The 22,851-nt window shown below is 33.8% G+C and overlaps 1 protein-coding gene across 14 annotated transcripts in view; it reads right to left on the minus strand.

Moving 5' to 3' along the window:
• The window catches only part of BCAS3 (BCAS3 microtubule associated cell migration factor), a 794,545-nt gene that overhangs the window by 470,292 nt on the left and 301,402 nt on the right, over positions 1-22,851 (minus strand). For all 14 annotated transcript variants that reach the window (XM_023502118.2, XM_031968505.1, XM_023502116.2 and 11 more), the window contains one exon: positions 7,651-7,915. In XM_023502118.2, the coding sequence (XP_023357886.1) occupies positions 7,651-7,915 (265 nt within the window). The remainder of the gene's footprint in view (positions 1-7,650; positions 7,916-22,851) is intronic.

Consider the following 22,851-nt stretch of genomic DNA (forward strand, 5'->3'; position numbering starts at 1 on the left):
AGAGTGATTTATTTTTGAGATGAATCCTACCCTGATCAAAGGTTTACATTGTGTGAGTAAACAGCCTGATGCCAGGATAGTGTAAACTGTAAATACATTGTTTCTGGAATGAACTTACAAGCACGCCGATTTTGTTTTGACATGATACTAAAGAAAAATGATCAGCACTGTAATGTTTGTGCCTTAAAAAAGAACAGAAAGGAAGAAACACAAGGGGTAATGGCGTGACTTTTAAAGTACTGAAGGGTCTTGAGCAAACGTGAGCAGATAAAGCTTTTCTGAATTCTTTTTTATTTTAAAAAGGGGCCTTTTCCAAATAACAGTGTTTGGATTGTTATGCTGGAACACAGCAATACTGTATGTATTCTTCATGCAGTCCGACAAAACATATTTCTGAATGTCAAAAGCTCACAGAGAAATCCCGTAAGTTTGTCTTTCCCAGTTCCTGTCTACCATCAGACCTTCCTATTCATTATGCTGGCTGGGATCCTCTTAGAGTGTGAAGACAGACTGACATCCCAGCTGTACCAGATATCTGTTAATTATAGAATTCAGAAACCGGATGACTCAAATTCTGAGACCTGAGACACAGAAAAGGGGAAGGAAGGAAGGAGAGACACAAAACTGGAAAGGTTTAGAGCCAGAACTCAAATTGTGATTATAATCTCCATTTGGTAATTATATTGGCAAAATAATCCCACGCCCCATTTTCTGGGCAGGGCTTACATTTATAGAAAATACATTGGAACAGCAATGAAAAAGAAAATCTACCTATGTATTAGTATTGACCAAAGGGGCTGTTGCAGCCTTCCATAGAAATTCTTCACAAGCATATAAGAAACCAATCCTTCTCAGGACTATAACGTCTGTGGTTTTTCCTGTTGATCTATGTATACTCAATCTCTGTGATTAAAAGTCCTAGTAAAATTTTGGTTGAACAAATTTATTCTACACTTAAAGAGAAAAAAAGTTTGCATCAAGAGAATACTCAAGTATCATGGGAAATACCACAAAGCTATCTGAAAAAAAAAATTCAGTTGCTATTTCAAATAAAGTCAAGTAGAAGGAAAATATAAATGGATCACTCCAAACCCTATGGTTCTTCTAATTCCAATTGGATTTTGTTGAAATAAAACCTTTTTCAAATTGCTTAGCAGTTCCGCCTCCCAAGTCTTATCCAGACATTCCCAAAACTTTATAAAGAAGAAAAAAGGAAGGAAATAAGCATTTTTAAAGTATCTATAGCATAGAGTACTATACTAGGACACTGTGCTAAGTACACCTTCCTTTGAATCCAATCCTCCCACCCATCTTCTGCTATGCATGTCCCCTGATGGAAGGCAGCTGTAGATCAAGGGAGCAATTCCAATCAGCACCAGCACAAGTCAACTTCCACCTCCTGGGCCAATCTGTATGGAGAACCTCCAATACAAAGAACAGCCTTCCCAATGACCTTGGGCCTTTCATCAATTGCTACACCTCTTCCTTGAGTAAAGAAGAAAGTTGGCAGGGAAGTGGGACTTCTAATACCAGCTATATTTTCATCTTCTATTGAATTCTCTTGAATGCAATCTTCAATCTTTGGTGGGGGGAAGAGGATCAGTGAATTGGGTCTTCCATCCAACTTTATGACAACATATTTTCCATTTCATGCTGCACTTATTTGTAGCCCAATCTCTAGGCATCTCTGGGAAAAGGAATGAAGTCTTCTACTCAATGATGTATATCAACACTTGGTCATAGCCTACATATCTTATTAATTCTGAATCCCTGTAGGTCATCAAATCATCTCTATTTTATTTCCCATCTTCCTCAAACCTGCAACTCCAAAGTTTTTTTTTTATTATTATTATAACTTTTTATTGACAGAGCCCATGCCTGGGTAATTTTTTTTTTTTTACATTATCCCTTGCACTCACTTCTGTTCCAACTTTTCCGCTCCCTCCTTTCACCCCCTCCCCAAGAAGGTCCCAGTCCTATACAAGTTAAATATGTCACAGTGTATCCTAGATACAATATATGTGTGCAGAACAGTTTTCTTGTTGCACAGGAAGAATTGGATTCAGAAGGTAAAAGTAACCTGGGAAGAAAAACGAAACTGCAAGCAGTTTACATTCATTTTCCAGTGTTCTTTCTTTGGGTGTAGCTGCTTCTGGCCATCTTTGATCAATTGAAACTGAGTTAGATCTTCTCTTTGTCGAAGAAATCCACTTCCATCAGAATACATCCTCATACAGTATCGTTGTTGACGTATATAATTATCTCCTGGTTCTACTCATTTCATTTAGCATCAGTTCATGTAAGTCTCTCCAAGCCTCTCTGTATTCATCCTGCTGTTCATTTCTTACAGAACAATAATATTCCATAACATTCATATACCACAATTTACGCAACCATTCTCCACTTGATGGGGATCCATTCATTTTCCAGCTTCTAGCCACTACAAATAGGGTTGCCACAAACATTTTTGCACATACAGGTCCCTTTTCCTTCTTTAGTATCTCTTTGGGGTATAAGTCCAGTAAAAAAAACTGCTGGACCAAAGGTTATGCACAGTTTGATAACTTTTTGAGCATAGTTCCAAATTGCTCTCCAGAATGGCTGGATGTATTCACAATTCCACCAACAATGTATCAGTGTCCCTGTTTTCCCACATCCCCTCCAACATTCCGCATTATCTTTCCCTGTCATTCTAACCAATCTGACAGGTGTAGTCAGCTCCAAAGTTTTAACTAAATTCCACAAACTTCTTTCACTGTGCCTTTTTATTTGTTCTATAACATACTTTCCTTTGTCCTAAATCATTTCTTCACCCACCATTTCCATATTCTAGCCATCACTGAAACCTGGCTCCACAGTGATAACACAGCCTCTTTAGCTATTTTTTCCAGGACTAGCTGAACCTTCACTCCTCATCTAACTTACTGGGCAAGGCAAGGGAATTGGGCTACACCTCACTCCCCATTGCCACATCCAGTTTTTTCCCCTACTTCTATCACTCAGTAACCCTTTCATCCTTTGAAGTTCAAGCTTTTCTTCTCTAGTGCCCAAAAGTCTTTATAGGTGATGTCTACAGAATCTCAGATCATTCAACTTTCTTCCTCAATGAGACTGGCTCATGGCTCATAATTTTTTTCTTCTCCCTATTTCCTGCTTTTATATTAAGGGTCTTCAACATACATATTGAGTCTCCTTCAAGCACCTTAAACCTTCAACCCTTTCACTTCCCATGAACTATTCATTCACCGTAGCTCAAACACACACAAAATGGTCATGTCCTTTATTTTGCCATTGCTCACAAATTACTGCTTCTATATTCAAGAATTCCAAAATCTCTATCTGACCATAATTCTATTGGTTTCCACCTCTTCCTGTGCCTTCTTTTATCAAACCCTGCTCTGCATCCAAACAATAATCTGCAATGTCTCAAAGTTCCTCAGTTGTCTCCCAGGCTATGTCACTACTGAATTAACCACTCTTTTCCCACCAACTTGACACCTTAGTGAACCAGTTCAACTGTACAGTGCCCACTTCTCTTTAGTCTCTAACCTCTCTGCTGAACTTTAATCTTCTATTTCCAACTACCCTTTAGGGATCTCAAACTAATTTCAATAGACAGCTTAAACTCATAATAGCCAAATCAGAACTCATTCTCTCCCTCAATCCTCTTTCTCTTCTAACTTTCCTATTATTTTCAGGGTCAATTGTCCCAGTCCTCCAGACACCAAATTTATGTGTCACATTCAATTCATCATTATCTTTCACTCTCCATATCCAATCTGTTGCTAATGCCTATTAACATCACCTTTGTAGCATCTCTCAAATAAACCCTCTTTTCTTCTCTAGCACTGCTGCTGTTCTAGTGCAGGCTTTCATCACCTTAAGCCTGGATTATCACAATAACATGCTGGTGGGATGCTGGCCTCAAATCTCTCCCCACTCCAATCCATATTCCACTCAGCCACGAAAGTGATTTTCCTTTTTTTTTTTTTTAATTATTTTTTTTTATTTTTTTTATTTAATAGCCTTTTATTTACAGGTTATATGTATGGGTAACTTTACAGCATTAACAATTGCCAAACCTCTTGTTCCAATTTTTCACCTCTTACCCCCCACTCTCTCCCCCAGATGGCAAGATGACCAGTAGATGTTAAATATATTAAAATATAAATTAGATACACAATAAGTATACATGACCAAACTGTTATTTTGCTGTATAAAAAGAATCAGACTCTGAAATATTGTACAATTAGCTTGTGAAGGAAAAATGCAGGTGGGCATAAATATAGGGATTGGGAATTCAATGTAATGGTTTTTAGTCATCTCCCAGAGTTCTTTTTCTGGGCATAGCTAGTTCAGTTCATTACTGCTCCATTAGAAATGATTTGGTTGATCTCGTTGCTGAGGATGGCCTGATCCATCAGAACTGGTCATCATCTAGTATTGTTGTTGAAGTATATAATGATCTCCTGGTCCTGCTCATTTCACTCAGCATCAGTTCGTGTAAGTCTCTCCAGGCCTTTCTGAAATCATCCTGTTGGTCATTTCTTACAGAACAATAATATTCCATAATATTCATATACCACAATTTATTCAGCTATTCTCCAACTGATGGGCATCCACTCAGTTCCCAGTTTCTAGCCACTACAAAGAGGGCTGCCACAAACATTTGGCAACATGCAGGTCCCTTTCCCTTCTTTATGATCTCTTTGGGATATAAGCCCAGTAGTAACACTGCTGGATCAAAGGGTATGCACAATTTGATAACTTTTTGAGCATAGTTCCAAACTACTCTCCAAAATGGTTGGATTCGTTCACAACTCCACCAACAATGCATCAATGTCCCAGTTTTCCCGCATCCCCTCCAACAATCATCATTATTTTTTCCTGTCATCTTAGCCAATCTGACAGGTGTGTAGTGGTATCTTAGAGTTGTCTTAATTTGCATTTTTCTGATTAATAATGACTTGGAGCATCTTTTCATATGACTAGAAATAGTTTCAATTTCTTCATCTGAGAATTGTCTGTTCATATCCTTTGACCATTTTTCAATTGGAGAATGGCTTGATTTTTTATAAATTAGAGTTAATTCTCTATATATTTTGGAAATGAGGCGAAAGTGATTTTCCTAAAATGCAAACCCAATCATGTCAAATACACTCCCCCTCCCACCCAATCAATAAACTGCAATGCCTCCTTATTACCTCCAGAAGCAAATATAAAATGATACTTGACATTTGAAAGCACTTCATAACCTCCTCCCTTCCTCATCTTTCTGGTCTTCTTGCACCTCACTTGTCCCCCACTTGTCCCCACATAACCTTTGATCTAGGTCCACCAGCCCCTGGTTGTTCCATGAACAAAACACCCTATCTCTCAGCTTTGACCATTTTCTCTAACTGGCCCTGATGCCTGGAATGTTTTTCCTCATCTCAACCTACTGGCTTCCTGTAAGCCCCCAAAAAGAAGCCTTTCCCAATTCTCCTTATTTCTTGTGCCCTCCCTCTTTTAATTCCTTTTTATCCTTTTACTGGTTTGTACATATCTGTTTCTTCTCTCTTCTTCATTAGACTGTGAATTCCTAGAGAGCTAGGCTATCTTTTGCCTTTTTCTTTTTTATTTGCCAGCACTTAGCATAGTGCCTACAACATAGCAGGTGCTTTATAAATGTTTACTAACTAACAAGTGTTATCAATGCAATTGTCACAATAACTCTGGGAAATATATGCTATTATTAACCTCATTTTGCAATTGAGGAAATTGCAGAAGTTAAGTGATTTGGCTGGATTTTCATAGTTAATAAGTATCTGAAGCCAATTATGAATTAAGATCTTTCTGACTCTATATATTGCTTGATCTAGTTGCCTCTCATAACCCAAAAAGAGTAATCCTTCAAAAGATACTAACATACATTTTAAGTTAAAAGGCCTTTTAATCTTTAGATTCTTGTTTATAATTAGAAATAAAAAGATAAAACAAACATGAAAATGTGGCACATATCTCTAGAAAATAACTAGTGATTTCCCTAGTCTCATCCTTTGAGGGTTTCTCTTCATTTCCATCATCTAATTCATGTATTTGAGTCATCCTTTTGGGTCAAAGCAGATGTTTCATTGGTTTTCCTTCAGTGGGAGTTCTCTAAACTGTCCACTCATGGAATGTACTAAGTATATTACACGTCTAGTGCTTCCAAGGCAGTACATATGATTTTCAGACATATGGTCAAGAGGCAAAAATGAAGAATTTTTGTTTATTTGCTATTCCCCTAGAGATATTTCCTATTTTTTAAAGCCTGAACTGGCCAGTGGAAAGCTGACTCTATATTACTCCGAATCATGGCACCATCCAGTATCCATAAGGCTCTTTGAAACACTTTTCATTTGTATTTTCCAAGACAACCCCACAAAACAGAATAAAATCTGAGTGGGAAACTGTCTGACTTTGATGTGTTAGGTTAACACTATCTTAAAATTAGTATTGTACTTTTAAAGAGAAAGAAGAGAAAAAAGTACTCAAATTTTGCATTTAAAGGACTTGTCATTGATTCCCTAAGTAATCTTAGATAAGTCAAAAACTTTTCTGGGCCTCAGTTTCTTCATCTGTAAATATAACAGTTGAAAAAGAAGACCTATAGTGTCTTCAGTATATTTCTATTGTAATTATTTGATTCTATTGTATTTAGTTGGTTTAAATTTGTTTTAGAAGGGAAAAAATCCAATATAGTTATTTGCAATTTAAACAAAAAAGAATCTGAATATACATTAAGGCTATGATGAAAATTCTTGAATCTTTTCATTTCCTATTAGATGTCTAACAAGTATATCTTGTTATAAACCCTGACTTTTCAGAAGTGATTTTCACCTTTTTTGTTGTTGTTGTTGCTTATTTTTTCTTTCTCATTTTTTCCCATTTTGATCTGATTTTTCTTATTCAGCATAATAAAGATGGAAATATGTTCAGAAGAACTGCATATGCTTAACCTACATTGGATTACTTGTCATCTGGGGGAAGGGGAAGGGAGGGAGGAAGGGAGAAAAATTTGGAACACAAGTTTTTACAAGGGTGAATATTGAAAATGATCTTTGCGTATATTTTGAAAAATAAGATGATATATATATATATATATATATATGTATGTAAAGAAAAGTATCTTTCTTGGCTTAATAGAAGATAAAAAAAAAAGCACTCTAGTTTTACAGTACACTACACAGTAGTTTTCACATATTTTTAATGAGTGATAATGCTAATAAAGTGGCATCTACCTCATTTGTGATAAATATCGCAACAATGAATATTTGTAGACCAGATGTACTATCACAACACTGGACCTCAATAAAGAGCAACAAGACTAGGAAATGGTAAAAAACTACGAGGAAATGAAATCTTTTTATCCAAAATGATGATTCCTAAAAATTTCCTGTTTTAAAAACATATTTAAGAGTTTAAAAAAATGTGCAACAGATCAACAATTCATTAGTTACAGTTTAAATGACTGAAAGATTATATTTTTGATTCACCCCACAAAAGCCCAGTATTTGAATTTAAAATGAAGAAGAATTAGCTTGTTTGTTTGTTTGTTTTTAAAACCATGGTAAGGTCAGAATTGGGAACAGGAAGAGGGAACATAAGGAGAAAAGGAAATATGTTTACCATGAAGAGGTGAGCCAGATGGACTGCTTGACAGGCCTGGAACAGGGCTACAACGGCCTCCTTGCTTAGATGTGAGTTCCTGCTCAATCTCTTCCAGGCCAGCACTCTTCTGGAAGCGGCTCATGCGGTTCACAACTCGGGGTGACATGTGTGTACGGACACAGGGCTGGCCACCATAAGGGTTGATGGGAAAAACATGAGAGGTTCCACGGAGCGTGCTGACGACGACCCAGCGACAGTCATGGCTGAAACAGATGTCTTGCACCTAGAAAAAAGATAAGAGGAGAGAAAGAAGCTGATAACATCACTATGTAGGTTGATTCAAATGAAACACAAGTACTTCTCAGAGAAAAGAAAGGTAATTAAAGGACAAAATTTGATATAACCAATAGAGAGAAATTGAAATTGATCATGCAAAAGACCATCATAGGCATGATGCTTCAGTGATATTTAGACAATATCACTTTCCCATGTTTCTTACTTCCATATAATATTTGGGATTGCTCTGCTAGAGAAAGCTAAAATTCACAAAAGAAGTTCTAACCAGATTCCCCTTAGTAGGTAAGTCTATTGTAAATTCCAAGATATTTTCATGAAAAGAATGGGTCTTTTATAAACATCGACTGGACAAAAATCAAAAGGTGCTCTATTTAGCATAAGAAAAGGTAACTTCATTATTGCTAGTTTTCATTACTATGAAATATCAACTGAAAAAGGGGAAGGATTAAAAAGTTCAGTTGAATATTTCAAAATTTATTGCAGATCTGAAGGTTTTTTCCACTGTGAAAATTATTTGTTATTTTTCATGACCTAAATATGGGAAATAATTAAATTAAATTAAATGAGTGCTTAAAATAATCTACCCATTATTTAAGGCATTCATTTAAAGGTTCTCTGAAGGGAAACTGAACAGCTGGGCAGGAAAAGCTGGCCAAAACTTTAATGGCAACTACCTGGTAGCCTTGAATTTCAAATGGGAGTTGTAGAGTTAATAATTATAGAATAAATATTATTAAGTACTTTCTGCTTTTGTTTTGATAATAGCCTAAAGTCAACTTTAGGCAACTGAACAAAAATACCTCCCTTTAAAAATCAGCTATTTTTCTCATAAATCTCAAAGCCAGAAATAGTGTTTTTAAAAGAGTGTCTGAATTTTTCCTGCATACCTATATAACATCTTGATGGAACATAAGATTTGAAGTTTTAAGGAACATTTTCTAAAAAGAATATACTTTGAAACCATACTGTCAGAGAGAATAAAAGGAAATAAGATTAGGTAAAGATGATAGCTTCCAGGAAAAACATATTAAAACTGTACCAGTGAAGAAAAAGACAAAAAACAATAACAACAACAACAACAAAAAAAAAAAACCTCTTTAAGAGGTAAAAGTGGAATTAAGGATGTATGTCTTTGAATGGGCTCTAACACTGCATACAAATATATAGGAGGATTAGGATTTATTATGACATTAAATAACATAAGCTAAATAAAGCTACTCAAGCTTTCAGAAAACTCTTAGTTACAATACATCAAATCCGTAAAGAAGCCTAATCTTGACAAACATTCCAGAAATGCACTATCAAGAAAAGCAGCCAACAGCCATCAAAGTAGAAGTTTCCCATAGTGCTTGAAGTTTAGGAGATAAAAAGGGATTTAAGTTTTGTGACTTGTGACAAGATACTTCCCTCTCATACTGTCTCTAGACAAATGCCTCATCACTAGTAAATGCTATGTACTAATGTACCAAAAGCTAATGACACACCTGCCCCTTTTCAATTATGGTGACATATAAAATGACTTGATAATAATATAATTAAACAATCTTCTCAAAGCTGACAGGTTTAGCAGTTTCAAAATAGCTGGTATTACTGATATAAAGTCATTCTCCAAGCACTTAAATCTCCAGTTTATCTACAAAAAGTTTCTTCTTTATAGTCTGTTCAGAATGAATTAGAGCCTTAATACAAAGAAACCCAGAGGAGAAAGGGCAGAGAAAAAGAGGATGGAGCCAGGGAAAAGAAAACTCTGAAAAGCAGAAGCAAGAACATATAGAACATTTCATGCCACACAACCAGATGCATTTTCTATAAGTCATAATTAAATGTAAAGGAGGACTCTAGATTACAAGTGGTGCCATTAAAGCAATTAAGCAATTTAGACTCTATCCGTACTATGAACAGAGCCTTGCTACCTAACAACCATATTTCTAGAACAGTTATTGCAAAGCTGAGCTTCAGAATCCACTGATGACAAGGAGTTTCCTATTCTTTTTTTAGACTCTCTCTTTTAAAGCAGAAAGCCTGAGGCAGACTCTTTGCTGGTTTGTAGCAGGGCACCTAGAAACATGGTGTTAACATAATTAGTATCCAGCAGACCCCCATCTCACTGTTTACTTTGAAAACTGCCAACAGACAGAGTTCTGTTCCAACACCTTGAAAGCCCATCAGTACTACTAAATGAGCAGACAGTTTGCTGCCAACAAATGAGACAAGCTGTCAAGATATAACACAGGTTACTTATCATGGGGGCCAAGTAGAATAGAATAGGACAAAAAGTACAGTCTTATAAGTTAGAATGATGAAGAGAAGGAAGTGGATGATACTGATTAAGTATCTAATAGAGTAACTATTTACTCACAAAGGAGTGATCACAAGACAGATCAAAAGTAGAAAGCAGAAAACTAAAAAATTAAAATGGCCCATAAAATTCCCATCACAATTTCTAGAATGCTTCAAAGAAAATACCATAGAGGGTCTACCATAAATAGACCTTCTCCCTTAGCCCCAATTCCAAGAGAAAGGAATGTAATATGACATTCCAATTAGATCCAAATGCAATTTTTCATTAGAATTAAATTTGAGAGATAAAAGACACCTTAGAAGAAGGTATCTTGTCAGCTTCACTAATTTGCAAATGAGGGAATTGGAGGCCACACAAGTTGTGACTGCCATTTATTGGCACCTGCAACTATTTCAATAATCCCTCTTTTAGTTACATTCTGGTTTCTCCAGGTAAACCTTAAAATGTGATTTTACCAAATTGAACATAATAATTGTATTGTGACCTGATCTGTAAAGATCTGCTACAATGAAACTATTACTTCCTCTAATGCAATAGAAATGGCTTTCCCTGGCATTCCATGGCATTCAAACTTAGGCATTCCAGTTAAATAAACCCTCTGCACTATGCTTCCCAGTTCAGAAAGAATGAAGTTTATCCCAACTGTGAAAAGACTCTACAAAGTATAGGCATACAGGAATCTTTTTTTAAATGTCATAAGCTATGTTTGTAACTAAAATTAAAAGCAACCATCACATATTATAAACAGTCTTAAGTTTTTCTAATAAATTCAGGAGTAAAACAAGGATATATATCCTTCCTATGATTACTTATAGTTCAAAAAAATGCAAGCAATAGCAGTAAGACAAGGAAAAGAAATTAAATATAGGCAAAAAGATGACAAAACTATATTTATTTGTTGATAACATGAAAATTTACTTTAAAAATCTCAGAGAATATCGACTGAAAAACCATTTGAGAAAATTAATAGCTTCCAAATACATCCAACAAAAACTGTAGCATTTCAGAATAATAACAAATCTAAGGGATGACAACAGAAATGATACCATTAAAATACTATAAAATGTGTAGAAGATTTGGTAGTCAATTTAGCAAAGCACATTCAATATTTCTCGAGATTCAATCACAAAATTCTCCTTAAAGAAATAAAGATTGGGGCTAGGTATATTAAAAATCAGCTTCATCCCCATCCTTAAAAAAAACTCCATCTTCTCCCATGTCAATCTAACAAGAAGAAATCACATCATCAACAAAAGTTCTTCCCATGTTTTTTTGTGGTAAAAGGAACTAACTTATCTATAACCAAATGTGATGTTTTTGTGAATTTAAATTCCCTTCTTGCTATATTTTTAGTTTCAATTTCACTTATAATAAAGTTAAAAAGGGAAAAAAAGTCTAGAAAAATCCTGTTGTTCCACAAGTGCAGCTGCAGAAAAAAGTGCTTCTTCAACTGAATAAAAACCACATTAGATAGAGAAAAAAAAGAAAGAATTTAAATAGCTATAGGAATATGCAGGGCACGTGCCTATGTAATAAAATCAACAGCATTAGCAAAATTAACTTACAGTTTAAATTATCAGAAGTTATTTTAGAAAACACTCTAACACGGCAAAAATAAATCATTTGGAGGAACAAAAGATATAAAATATGAAAGGGAAAAAGTTTTAAAGGTAAGAATTGAGGGAATAGCATTTCTAGACTTTAAACAATATTATGAAGCTACTATTATCAAAAACTTCTGGTATTGGTGAAAAACTGAAAAGTCTAGACAGGAGAGAATCAGAAGTGATGGAACTCTAAAACCAAATGGACTATAAACACAAAAAATAAGTTATTTAGAAAATAATTTCCTGATAGATAATTGGGACGTAGCCTATCAAAAATTAGGCTAACACCAATATGTTACAGCTTAATAGATTCAAAAGGGATACATAACTTGAATATTAAAGAGTAAAAATTTTTTTAAAGTTAAGACAAATAGATCATGACTAAAGATATCTTTAGATAAAAAACAAATTCTTATGCAAGAGTTAGTGTATAACTATATGAAATAATAATTATGACAACACAAAATATATGAAAAGGATTTTTTTTAAGGATGGGGGGAAGGAAGAAGTCAAATCAGAAAAAAAAAAGTTACATTAAATTTCTCAGATAGGTCTTTCCCAGCACATCAATGACCAAAGGAAACAAATAAACAAACAAAAAACAGTTCTCCAAAGTAAGTGTTCTTAAACTATTAAAAACAATATGAAAGACTGCTCTAAATCATAATAATCAGAAAGATGGAAATGAAAAGAAACAAGATTTCACCTCATAACTAGCAAAATACTAAAAGTGAAATATAGGAACATGGAGTATTTGACAAAGCTTTTAGGAAGATAGGTACATTAAGATGTTGCATTGTGAATTAATACAACTTTTCTGGAAAGCAATTTATAATTACGCAAATCAAGTAGCTAAAAATTGATGTTTTCATAGGTGTCTCAAGTCACAGATAAAGATTCTAAATATTCCACATTTTTTAGAACAGTACTTTTTCTGGTAGGAAAGAACTATGAACAATTTAGATGTCCAATGATGGCTAACAAATTGTGATACATGAATACAATGGAATACTACTATGCTATAAGAAAGGATGGATATGATAAATAGAGAGAAGTGTGGTAAGACTTAGATGAATTAGTACAAACTTAAGTGGAGCCAAATAAACAACATAAATGGTTATACTTTGATCTCGAAGAGGATCAAAATGATAAGACTTTGCTAGAGTCAAGTTATAGTGTGTCTGACTGTGGCTAATCAGACCAATATAAGCTTGCAATGCTCTACCATACCGTCAAGCACAAATGGTCCATATGAACATTTGGGGTAGATTCTCTAACTTTGCATATCTTGTGTTTTTTAGTACACCACACCTCCCCTGATGAGGGCATACCATGTTGAGCAATCTGTGCCACTGTCTCTCATGTAGTGCCATCAATTCTAAAATTCTTAAGAGAGACCTTGAGAACATATTTGTACTGCTTTTTCAGACCACCAAATGAGCACTTGAGTGTGAGTTTTCTATAAAATAGTCTTTTTGGCAAGCCTAACATCAATACATGAAATGTGTGCAAACTGATAAATAATACAATACCAGACCCGGAAGATGAGGAGTTCCTGTTGTAGGAGAACTCAACAGTTATTGCATCCAAATAGGGCTTCTCTGAGTGAAACAAGGCTGGCAAATGAAGGCCAGCTTACTGAAACTGGAGCTAAATATACATTTTTATGTTGTAGCTGCAGTGAAAGGGAGTGCCATGAATTTAGTGTAGGTTTGGCAATCAAAACCAATCTATTAAACAAGCTTGTATGTCTATACCAAAAGGAGTGAACAGACTCATGACAATGTGATTTCCATTTGCAGGAAAATATCATACTACCACCATGACAAACCCTGATGAGATCAAAGAAAAAGTTTATGAAGATCTTTATCCTTATCATCAATGTGCTAAAAGAGTACAAGATTATAATTCTGGATGACTAATGCTAGAGTAGCTTTAAGATGAGCAAATATGCAGGGAGTTCTTGGGAGGAACGGAGTTGGCAACAGCAACAGCAATACTAATTTACTCCTAAAGACTTGTGCATCTCATGACCTTCTCATCACCAGCAATGTCTTCCACTTACCTTTAGGTAATAAAACTTCATGGATGTACTGTCAAAGTAAACACTGGCATTTAATAGACTACTTAACTGTAAGAAGAGGCAGACAGGATGTAAGAGTGACAAAGGCAATGTGTGGTGCAGAGTGCTGGACTGATCATAGACTTTTCCTCTCCAAATGGAATATTTGCATTCAACAAAAGTGGCAACCCAAAGGCAAAAAGACTATCAGAACTAACAATTTGTTGCTAATTTGGAGAGTAAGTTGAGCTAACACATAATTGACAAGGAACAGAATAGAAAAGGATTGGACAGTTTTAAGAGGTTTGGTATACAGCACTGCATTTGCTCATCATGTCAGAACATGTAAAGTCCAAGCTAGCTCCTTGGAGGCCTCAAGAACAGCTAGAGTCAGGATAAGTAGAAGTTCTTGATCTTTAGGGAGAGAAGTGAAGGAGATAGACAAACTGCCACAAGCTCGCCACTAATCTCCCTTTTCCTGGTCCTGCTGCAAAGTGAAGTTCTCTCACCTCTCTCACCTCACTCCTTAATCCTTACCTACAATTATCTGTATACACCAAACATTGAGCCAGTACAAAACAGTGAGAAGGGCCATTTTTCCAAACATATGCTAATAGAATCATTGATCAATAGGTAATTATCCTTAAGTGCTCAGTTGTCTGATTCAAGCACACCTTTTAATATCAAGACTTGTCTGATGAAAATGATGGGAAAGATAAGTCAACAAGGAAAATATAATAGTGAAACGAAGTATGACCTCCATCTAGTAAATGAGCTTAGGCATCTATATAAAACTGGAAAACAAAGAGAATAATCCAATGCTTGATGAGACAGAGGACCCTGAGAAACATGAGGAAAGTATTAAATGACAACATGCTGTTTTTGAGTGGTTCAAAAGAGGATAATCGTGAGAGTATAATTTGTGGCCTGCACAGCAAAAGTAATGGCCAAAATAATATGTCAAATCATAAAACAAATTTGAAGAATAGGAAAGTTGGAAAGACTTATAAGAACTAATGCAAAAGAAAGTAAATTATGAACAAGAAAACAAATACGACAGAATAAACAAAAAGAATCTAATGATTTAAAACTATATTAGCAAAAACTGGCCTTAAAGAGGAGAAGAGAACATATATTTTTCTACCTTTTTTACAAAGGAAGAGAAGTATTCACATAGCATAAATTAATTTGATGTATTAACTATCTTTTGTCACATCTTTTTTAAATTCTCTATTACAAGGAATAATTCTTTAGGACCAGAAGATAAGAGGAATTATATGTGTATAAAAGACTGAAAGACAAGTTACCAGAAATGATTATGGACTGCATGTAAAAAACTGGCAACTAATGACCAAAATGATCACTTTTTCATTTTATAAGAAAGGAACTTGATAAACCTGATAAAAATACCTGATTTAAAAAAAAAAGGAAAAAGCTTTCACAGATAACCTTCTATAGTAAAACACATTTTCTTGTTCAAAAAATATAGAGAGAATAAAAGATACTGCTGTATTTACCAGAATGTTTCTAACAAGCAGTTATTTCTACCATCAGAGACAAGTCTTGACATTGCTTACCAAGTACCGGACAAGGCACAGAAAGATTCATATCCAACTGATATGGATATTACTCCATAGAAATATGAATTTCAAAGTATGAACACTATAGTATAGTGTAGAATCTACACTACAACCTAGAGGACATATTTCTTAAGATCATATAAGTTTGCCCATCCAAACTTACCAGGTGAGCTTCTGATAACTTATTTACTTTCCCAGGTACAAAAAAAAAAGAGAACTTTATAGAGCAGAAACAAATATCAGCATTATGAACTGCATTAGCATTATGAAAATAATCAGTCTCAAATGAGCTTGGGCAGTATGAACTAATTAATTCCCTTAGATCCTGAACATTCTAGGATGAATTTAATATTAAAGTTTAAGTCTTATAGGGTAGAAAGGAAATTATGTTTCTATTCATACAGTATCTGAAGCCTAAAAGTGCCAATCATAATGGTCCCCTTTCGTATTATTTCTATTTTAATCAGTTTAAAAAAAAAACATTTGCAAGGCCAGGTATATGTTTCCATGCATTATTTTAATGTGTACTACATATACAATGTATGTGTTAGTCTGCCTTAGAATACAAGTTGCTAGAGAATAGGAACCATATGGTGAATGTAGATGCTTGGTGAAATTCTAGGCAAATTCAAAGCAAAAACTTTAAGAAAGTGCCCTCAACAAAATCAAATATTGAAGCATGTATAGAGGAATGAAGGCCAAGGCTTATATAATGACAGAAAAAATAAATGCAAAAAAAGGGACAGATATAAATGAATTGTGAAGTAAGTTTTTAAAGACATTGGTGATGTCCTGGATTTATGTAGATGACCAATGCTACTACAAGCAATATCCCTTTCAAGGGACTTATAGCAGAAGGTCGGCAGTAAACCTCCTGGTGATTATTTCTTTGCCTGTAAAAGTTAAAAAAAAAAAAAAAGTCTAGATTGTTTGCGGAAAATCTATGTTTTTAGGCTCATTTTCAAATATTATTTCAAAATAATAGCCCCTCCATTCATATTATGTTTTACAGATAACTTTCCTGGACTTTGTAAACAGGAAAATAAGCAGCTGCTCACACAATTGAAAGAACATTCTATGTCTGTGAATATAATAGTCAATTTCTCTTTTTCAGATGAGTCAAATAAGCAATTTGCAAGTAATATGAATATAAGGCACAATCAAATATGCATTTTAAATTATCCTCCATCCAGCCTTCTTTAAATAAGTGGAAAATGGAATAGGCAGAAAGATATTTGGACAAAATGAAATGTCAACAAAATCAATGTCCCAAATTAGTCACTGTTTCCTATTAAGATAGTATTAATATATATGAAGTTGCTATTAGCAGGTTATGATGCATAGAAGTTATGGTACTTAACTATTATATGATAAATAAAGTAGGAGATGCTCCATTAAATGTTATTCTTGCTAAATGCTGATATTTACTGGTGCTCTTTCAATGGGGAGAGGGAGGATAAGTAAGATTCAAAGAGAAGAGGAAAGAAAACATACCATCTCTCCTGACTAGGCCCTTAGAGATAATTATAGTATAAAGATATGGATATACTTAAATATGAAACAAAATGTTTTGAAAAAAATTAATCAGCAACTATTTATTAAATATTTACTATATACCAGGTCCTGGAGAAAGAAATAGTAAGAAGGAAACAATTCCTATTCACAAAGAGAATACAGTCTAATGACAGAAATAACAAATGTATATGTAAACATGTATAGAGACTAAATAAAATATGAACACAATAAAAAATACATGCAAGAAAGCCAAAAACTTAGGTAGAAGGATAACTAGCAACTAGGTAGATCAGGTCAGGATTCACATAGAAAATGGTGTCTAACTAGCATTATAAAGAAAGAGAACAACTCTATTAGGTAGTGTAAGTAGAGAGTATATTCTAAAAATGTGTGATGGTCAATGCAAAGACAGAAAGACAGGAAATGAAGTACCATGTGTGAGGACAGACAAAAAGTCAGTTATGCTAGGACAGAGTGTGGGAAAGGTAATAGTGGTCAATGAGGCTAGAAATACATGTTGGGGCAAAAGCTGGATATAGCTTTAAAAGCTAAACAGAGTCATCTGTATTTTATCCTACAGGCAATCTGCATTAAGGAAGTATCCACAATGATGAAACCCTTACCATTGCCCATTAACTGAATTTTCTCTTGTTCAAATCCATCTTTTATACCACTGCTGAAGAGATATTCCTAAAATCCAGGTTTAAATATCTCATTTGCCTCCTCAAAAAAAAAAAAAAAAATCTAATGACTTCCTATTATCTCCAAGATAAAATACAAACTCCTATTTACCTTTTAAAGTCCTTTGCAACTTATTTCCACCTTACCTTCCCAGACTTATTAACTGCTATTCCACTCGACACAATGTTCAGCCTACATAAAATGACTTTTGTGCTGTACCTCACATAAGATATTACTCCCATAGATAGCCTGTATTCTAAGCCAGGAATGTACTCACTTTTCCCTGTTACCTCTAAGAGTATTTACCATCCTTCAAAACTCAGCTCAAAAGCCACTTCCTTATATAAGGCCTTTTTGACATTTACTCCAAGTTTTAGTGTTTTCCAAAAAATATTATCTTGAATTAACTACATGTTTATTTCTATGGGTACATATTATCTCAATCTATAAAGATAAACTTCATCAGGGCATTTCTGTCTTTATATCTCCTAAACAGTTAACTGGCAATTAGGCTGTGCTTAATAAATGTTAATTAATTGACTGATTGAACCAGTGATCAATAACTTGCCTTATATAATATATCATATATAATATATCTTGAAATATATTTTTCTCAAGAGAATAAATTTTCCCGTTGTTCTTTGATATATAAAAATTAAATATCTATATAGATATATAGATATATGTGATATATATAAAAATTAGAAGACACTGAAGTTGCCTGCTACATTCTTCTTAGCCTCTGAAGTCACATTTGTAGCACCATGGGATAATAATAAAAGAGTTAGAAGGGACTTTAAAAATCATCTAGTTCAATCCTTTAATTTTACAAATAAGGAAATTCCAATAAATTACATGACTTAATTTTAAGATTATCCACTTAGTACGAATCAAGCTGGGGTTCAAAATGAAAAGATCAACAGATCATTATACCTAATTAACATAATTCACTCTTCACTTCTTTTACAGGGACAGAACATTCAGGTCTACACAACTGTGTTTTTTTCTGATACATCTAAAAAACAAAAATCTGATGAATTCATGAAAGATTCCTGTTCTATTTTACAAGGAAAGGAGAGCAAACTTCACTAGAATGATTAATTTTAATCATAATTAGGTATTAATATAAATTAATTATAAATTATATAAATTATAAAAGTTAAATATAAAAAATATATAAATAACTGGTTGTGGTTGCATGCTGAAGAAACTTTAAAAAATTTCATGAGTTAACCAATGAGTTCCACCAAGTTCATTTTGAATTCTCATCCAAATACTTCTTCTTGGTAAAATAGGTTTTCCTGTTCTCCTTTCCAAATTTTCCTACTTGATGTACTATATCCCTTTACTTTTTAACTCTTTTGTTGTTTTTCTTATGACAACATTTCTGAAAGAGATTGAGACTACTTCAAAGCTAAAAAGCTGCCTCAGGACAATCCATTTCTACAATAAGAACATCAGCTGAGAAGCATGAAAATTGACAAAATCAGAAATTTTATCACATTATCCAATTTTCTCCAGTAGTCAAGAAAAGCTCAGTTCAGCTTTTGTACATGGAAAAGAATTAGAGGGTAAAGTTTCATGGATACAATCCCTAAAAATCTAAAAGGAATGCTTGGAATTCATAACCCTAATGTCATATCCAGCTCTCATCTATTTTGACTGTAATATTGGACAAGATGGTACTACAACTACCCTAATACTTCTCCATGCTATTTCTGAAACACAAATGATGCCTCAATTAGCCAGAGTGTACAAAATGTGGGTTTTATCTTTAGGAATACATCATTTTACTCCTACACCTCAAATTTGTCCCAGAATATTGTGTTTGATACATTTGATACACCTTATTACATAAGTGTTCATGGAGATAATGACCTTGTTTTCTTTGGCAACTAGAAATAACTGACTGCTTTAATCTTCCCTCACTGCCTCTTCTTCTGCTTCAAGTTAATATTCTATCAACTACTTTACAATTCCAGTAGTCTTCCATTCAAAAGCTAAGAAGACTATTAGTTACATAAGAGCCCATTATCCATCAAGTAACCAAAAATGTACATACTTCCAAATCTAATACTTGCAATTCTGTACCTTTCAAATTTTACTTCCCCAAAAAAAAAAAAAGAAAAAAGTAGCAATGTAAATTACACACTTTCTCATCAGTAAAATAAATAAAATAAATGTTATCTGCCACCCAGATTTGAATTATGGAATAACACATCACCAAAAAAGTAATAATTTTCATTTTTACAAATGGGGCTATCAGCAAAGACAATATTTATGCATAAAGAGATATATAAGGGATTACAATGATTTGGAAAAGGGAGGTAGATTTGTAACAGACCAAAGGTAGAAGATGACAAATGGATAACTTGAGGTTTGCACACAGACACACACACAGACAGACACACACACACACGCATCCACACATGTATGTTTGTGTATGGCTACATATATGTATATTATAAAATACTGAAATAGTTAAAAGAAGATATTCCCCTAAACAAGTCCCTTGGACTGATGCAAAAAAATGCTTTAAGAACTAAAATGCAAAATAAAAGATAAATTATCCTAATTTCACTGAATGTTAATTTTCTCTTATAATTTTTAACCTGTCTTTATTGATATTTTTTTATATCACCACAGTTATTCATAGGGAATAGTTCCCCTTTTTTCTTCCCCTCTCATACTGTTATCCCAAATTGTGAATAATATTTTTGAGAGTAAAAAAGAAATCAGCACAACTGATTGCAATAACATGCAATAAGAACAAGTAAAATGTAACACCTGTGGATCTCTCATTTTTATGAAAGGATGAGGAGAGGAGCATCTTTTCATATCTCTTGATTCAAGTCCTACTTAATCTTAAAAATTTTGGTGTGGAGGGAGTTGTAGTTTTTTTTCCATTTACATTGTTGTAATTATTAGGGATACTGTTTTCTAGACTCTGCTTGCTTTTTTTTTATAAATTTTTTATAATATTGTGTTCAGTCCATCTATCATTTGTTTTCCTTTAATCCATAAAATTAGCAATTCTATAAATTTTTTCTTTCCCAAATACTAAAAACCAGAAATAAAACAAATCGGACAGGGACAAGAAATAATATGCAGATCAGGATGGGGGGAATAGTAAGAAACTTCCAATTTGGAGAAAATTTCACTGGAAACCAACATAGACTCACTTCATCTTGGTTGAAATTAATTTGGCAACTGTTTTATAGATTCAATATAATCTGCAATGATTTTAAGTCTCTTTTTATAGAATTCTCTAAACTCTAAATTGAAAGAAGCTAACGAACAAGAATGCAAGGGAATGTTGGCTAAGGAAAGAGTACTTAATAAATATTATGTGATGATGTTTCTAAAAAGCTAAGCACACTTCCTACTGTGTTGACTAATTCAGGAAATAGTCTGTAGAAATTAATACTGAACTTTATTATTCGTAGCACTTATAAAACAAGGTTTATCTGATAAATTTCAAAGAATTTAAAACATCCCTTGCAGATGATCTAAACCAACATTTCCTGCCATGTTCATCTGTTTTCAAAGATTAAAAACAGAGATGTAAAGCCATAATTCTTTCCTCATGAGTAAGGTTTGGGGCAATAATGCTAAAATGCATCAGATTAATTACTACATGAAAACATGATCAAAATAATTAGTAGTCAAAACAAGGTATATTTAAAGGAAATTGTGGGGTTTACTTCATAGCTTGAAATTTGGCAAAGATAACAAAAAAGGAAAACAGTTATTGGAGAAGTTATGAAACGAAAATGTTGATATTTCAGTTATATCTGAAACTTTAAGACCCTACTAGGATTTTCCTGACAAAGACAATGAGTGCTTTGCATTTCTTTTTCTAGATCATTTTACAGATGAGAAAACTGAGATAAACTGGGTTAAATGACTTGCCCAGTCATATAGCAATAAAGTATCTGAGGCTGGATTTGATCTTGGGAAGATAAGTCTTCCTGACTCTGGCATTCTATCCACTGCACAATTTAGATGCCCATGAGAAAACAGACAACTCAACTTTGGTTATCTAACCATTCATTAGCATTATGTTAAAAAAGGAATTAAAATGTTTCTTATCCTCTAACTCATGGTATAACATAAAGAATAATGAATTTCAAGACAGAACACCTGAGTTCAAATTTAGGCATGTTGCTCAATACCTTCACTAATTGGCCATGAGACCCTGAGAAAGTTTTCACTTAATATAGGTTCCTATATTCTCTTTGATTTAAAAAAAAAAAAAAAAGGAAATGGATAAAATGACCAAAAAAAATGTATATAGATTCTGAAGGTAGGATCCTAAGACCAAATCATACCACAAGAAATAGAGCTCAAGGAGATTTTTAAAACAGAAACAAAGTTCCCCTATTTACTGAAATATTCTGCAAACTTCTTATGGTAGTAAATATCTAGACTAAAAATGAGTGCACATCAATTAGAGAATGGTTCAGAGGGATAATCATTTGATGCAATATTACTGCAAAGCAAGAAATATGAATCCGGAGAATGATGGAAAGATCTGTACAAACTGACATAAGGTAAATAAGCAGAATCAACAGAACAATAAACTCAATGACTACAATAATGCATGTGAAAAAGCAGTGAAAAGAAACCAAAGTTTTCAGTTGCTGAAGCAAGTGAAAAAATATTAATGATTCAAGAACAAATTACAAGAAAAAGCATCTATCAAACAGTATAGAAACAGTTGGACTGAATTTTGTGTAAACTTTTAGATGGACTCCTTGTGTAAGGGATTTTTGCTTTAAAATTTTCTTTGCTAAAAGTAAGAGTGAAGTATGTGATATGTGTGTCTAACACAGAGTAGTTGCTTAACAAATGATTACTTAGATGGTCTAAATTGATTTTTTACAATTTTGGTTGGGAAAACACAGGATCATAAATTGAGAGCTGGACAAACCCTTAGAAGTCATCTGATCCACTCTTCTTATTTTACAAAGGAGAAAGTTAATAGTTGATATAACACATGGCCAAGGCCATACCTGGAAGAGGAGATAGGATTTTACCCTAAGTCCTCTGATTACAAATCCAGGACTTTTCCTACTGTACCCCAATGTGAAGGCAAAGGTTTTTAGAAGTCAAAGGTTTATTTATTTAACCTATTTTAGAAGGTCTGCACAATTCCATCCCCCTCTAGTGTAA

Source organism: Sarcophilus harrisii, chromosome 4 (assembly GCF_902635505.1).
Source record: "Sarcophilus harrisii chromosome 4, mSarHar1.11, whole genome shotgun sequence".
Lineage (NCBI taxonomy): Eukaryota > Metazoa > Chordata > Mammalia > Dasyuromorphia > Dasyuridae > Sarcophilus > Sarcophilus harrisii.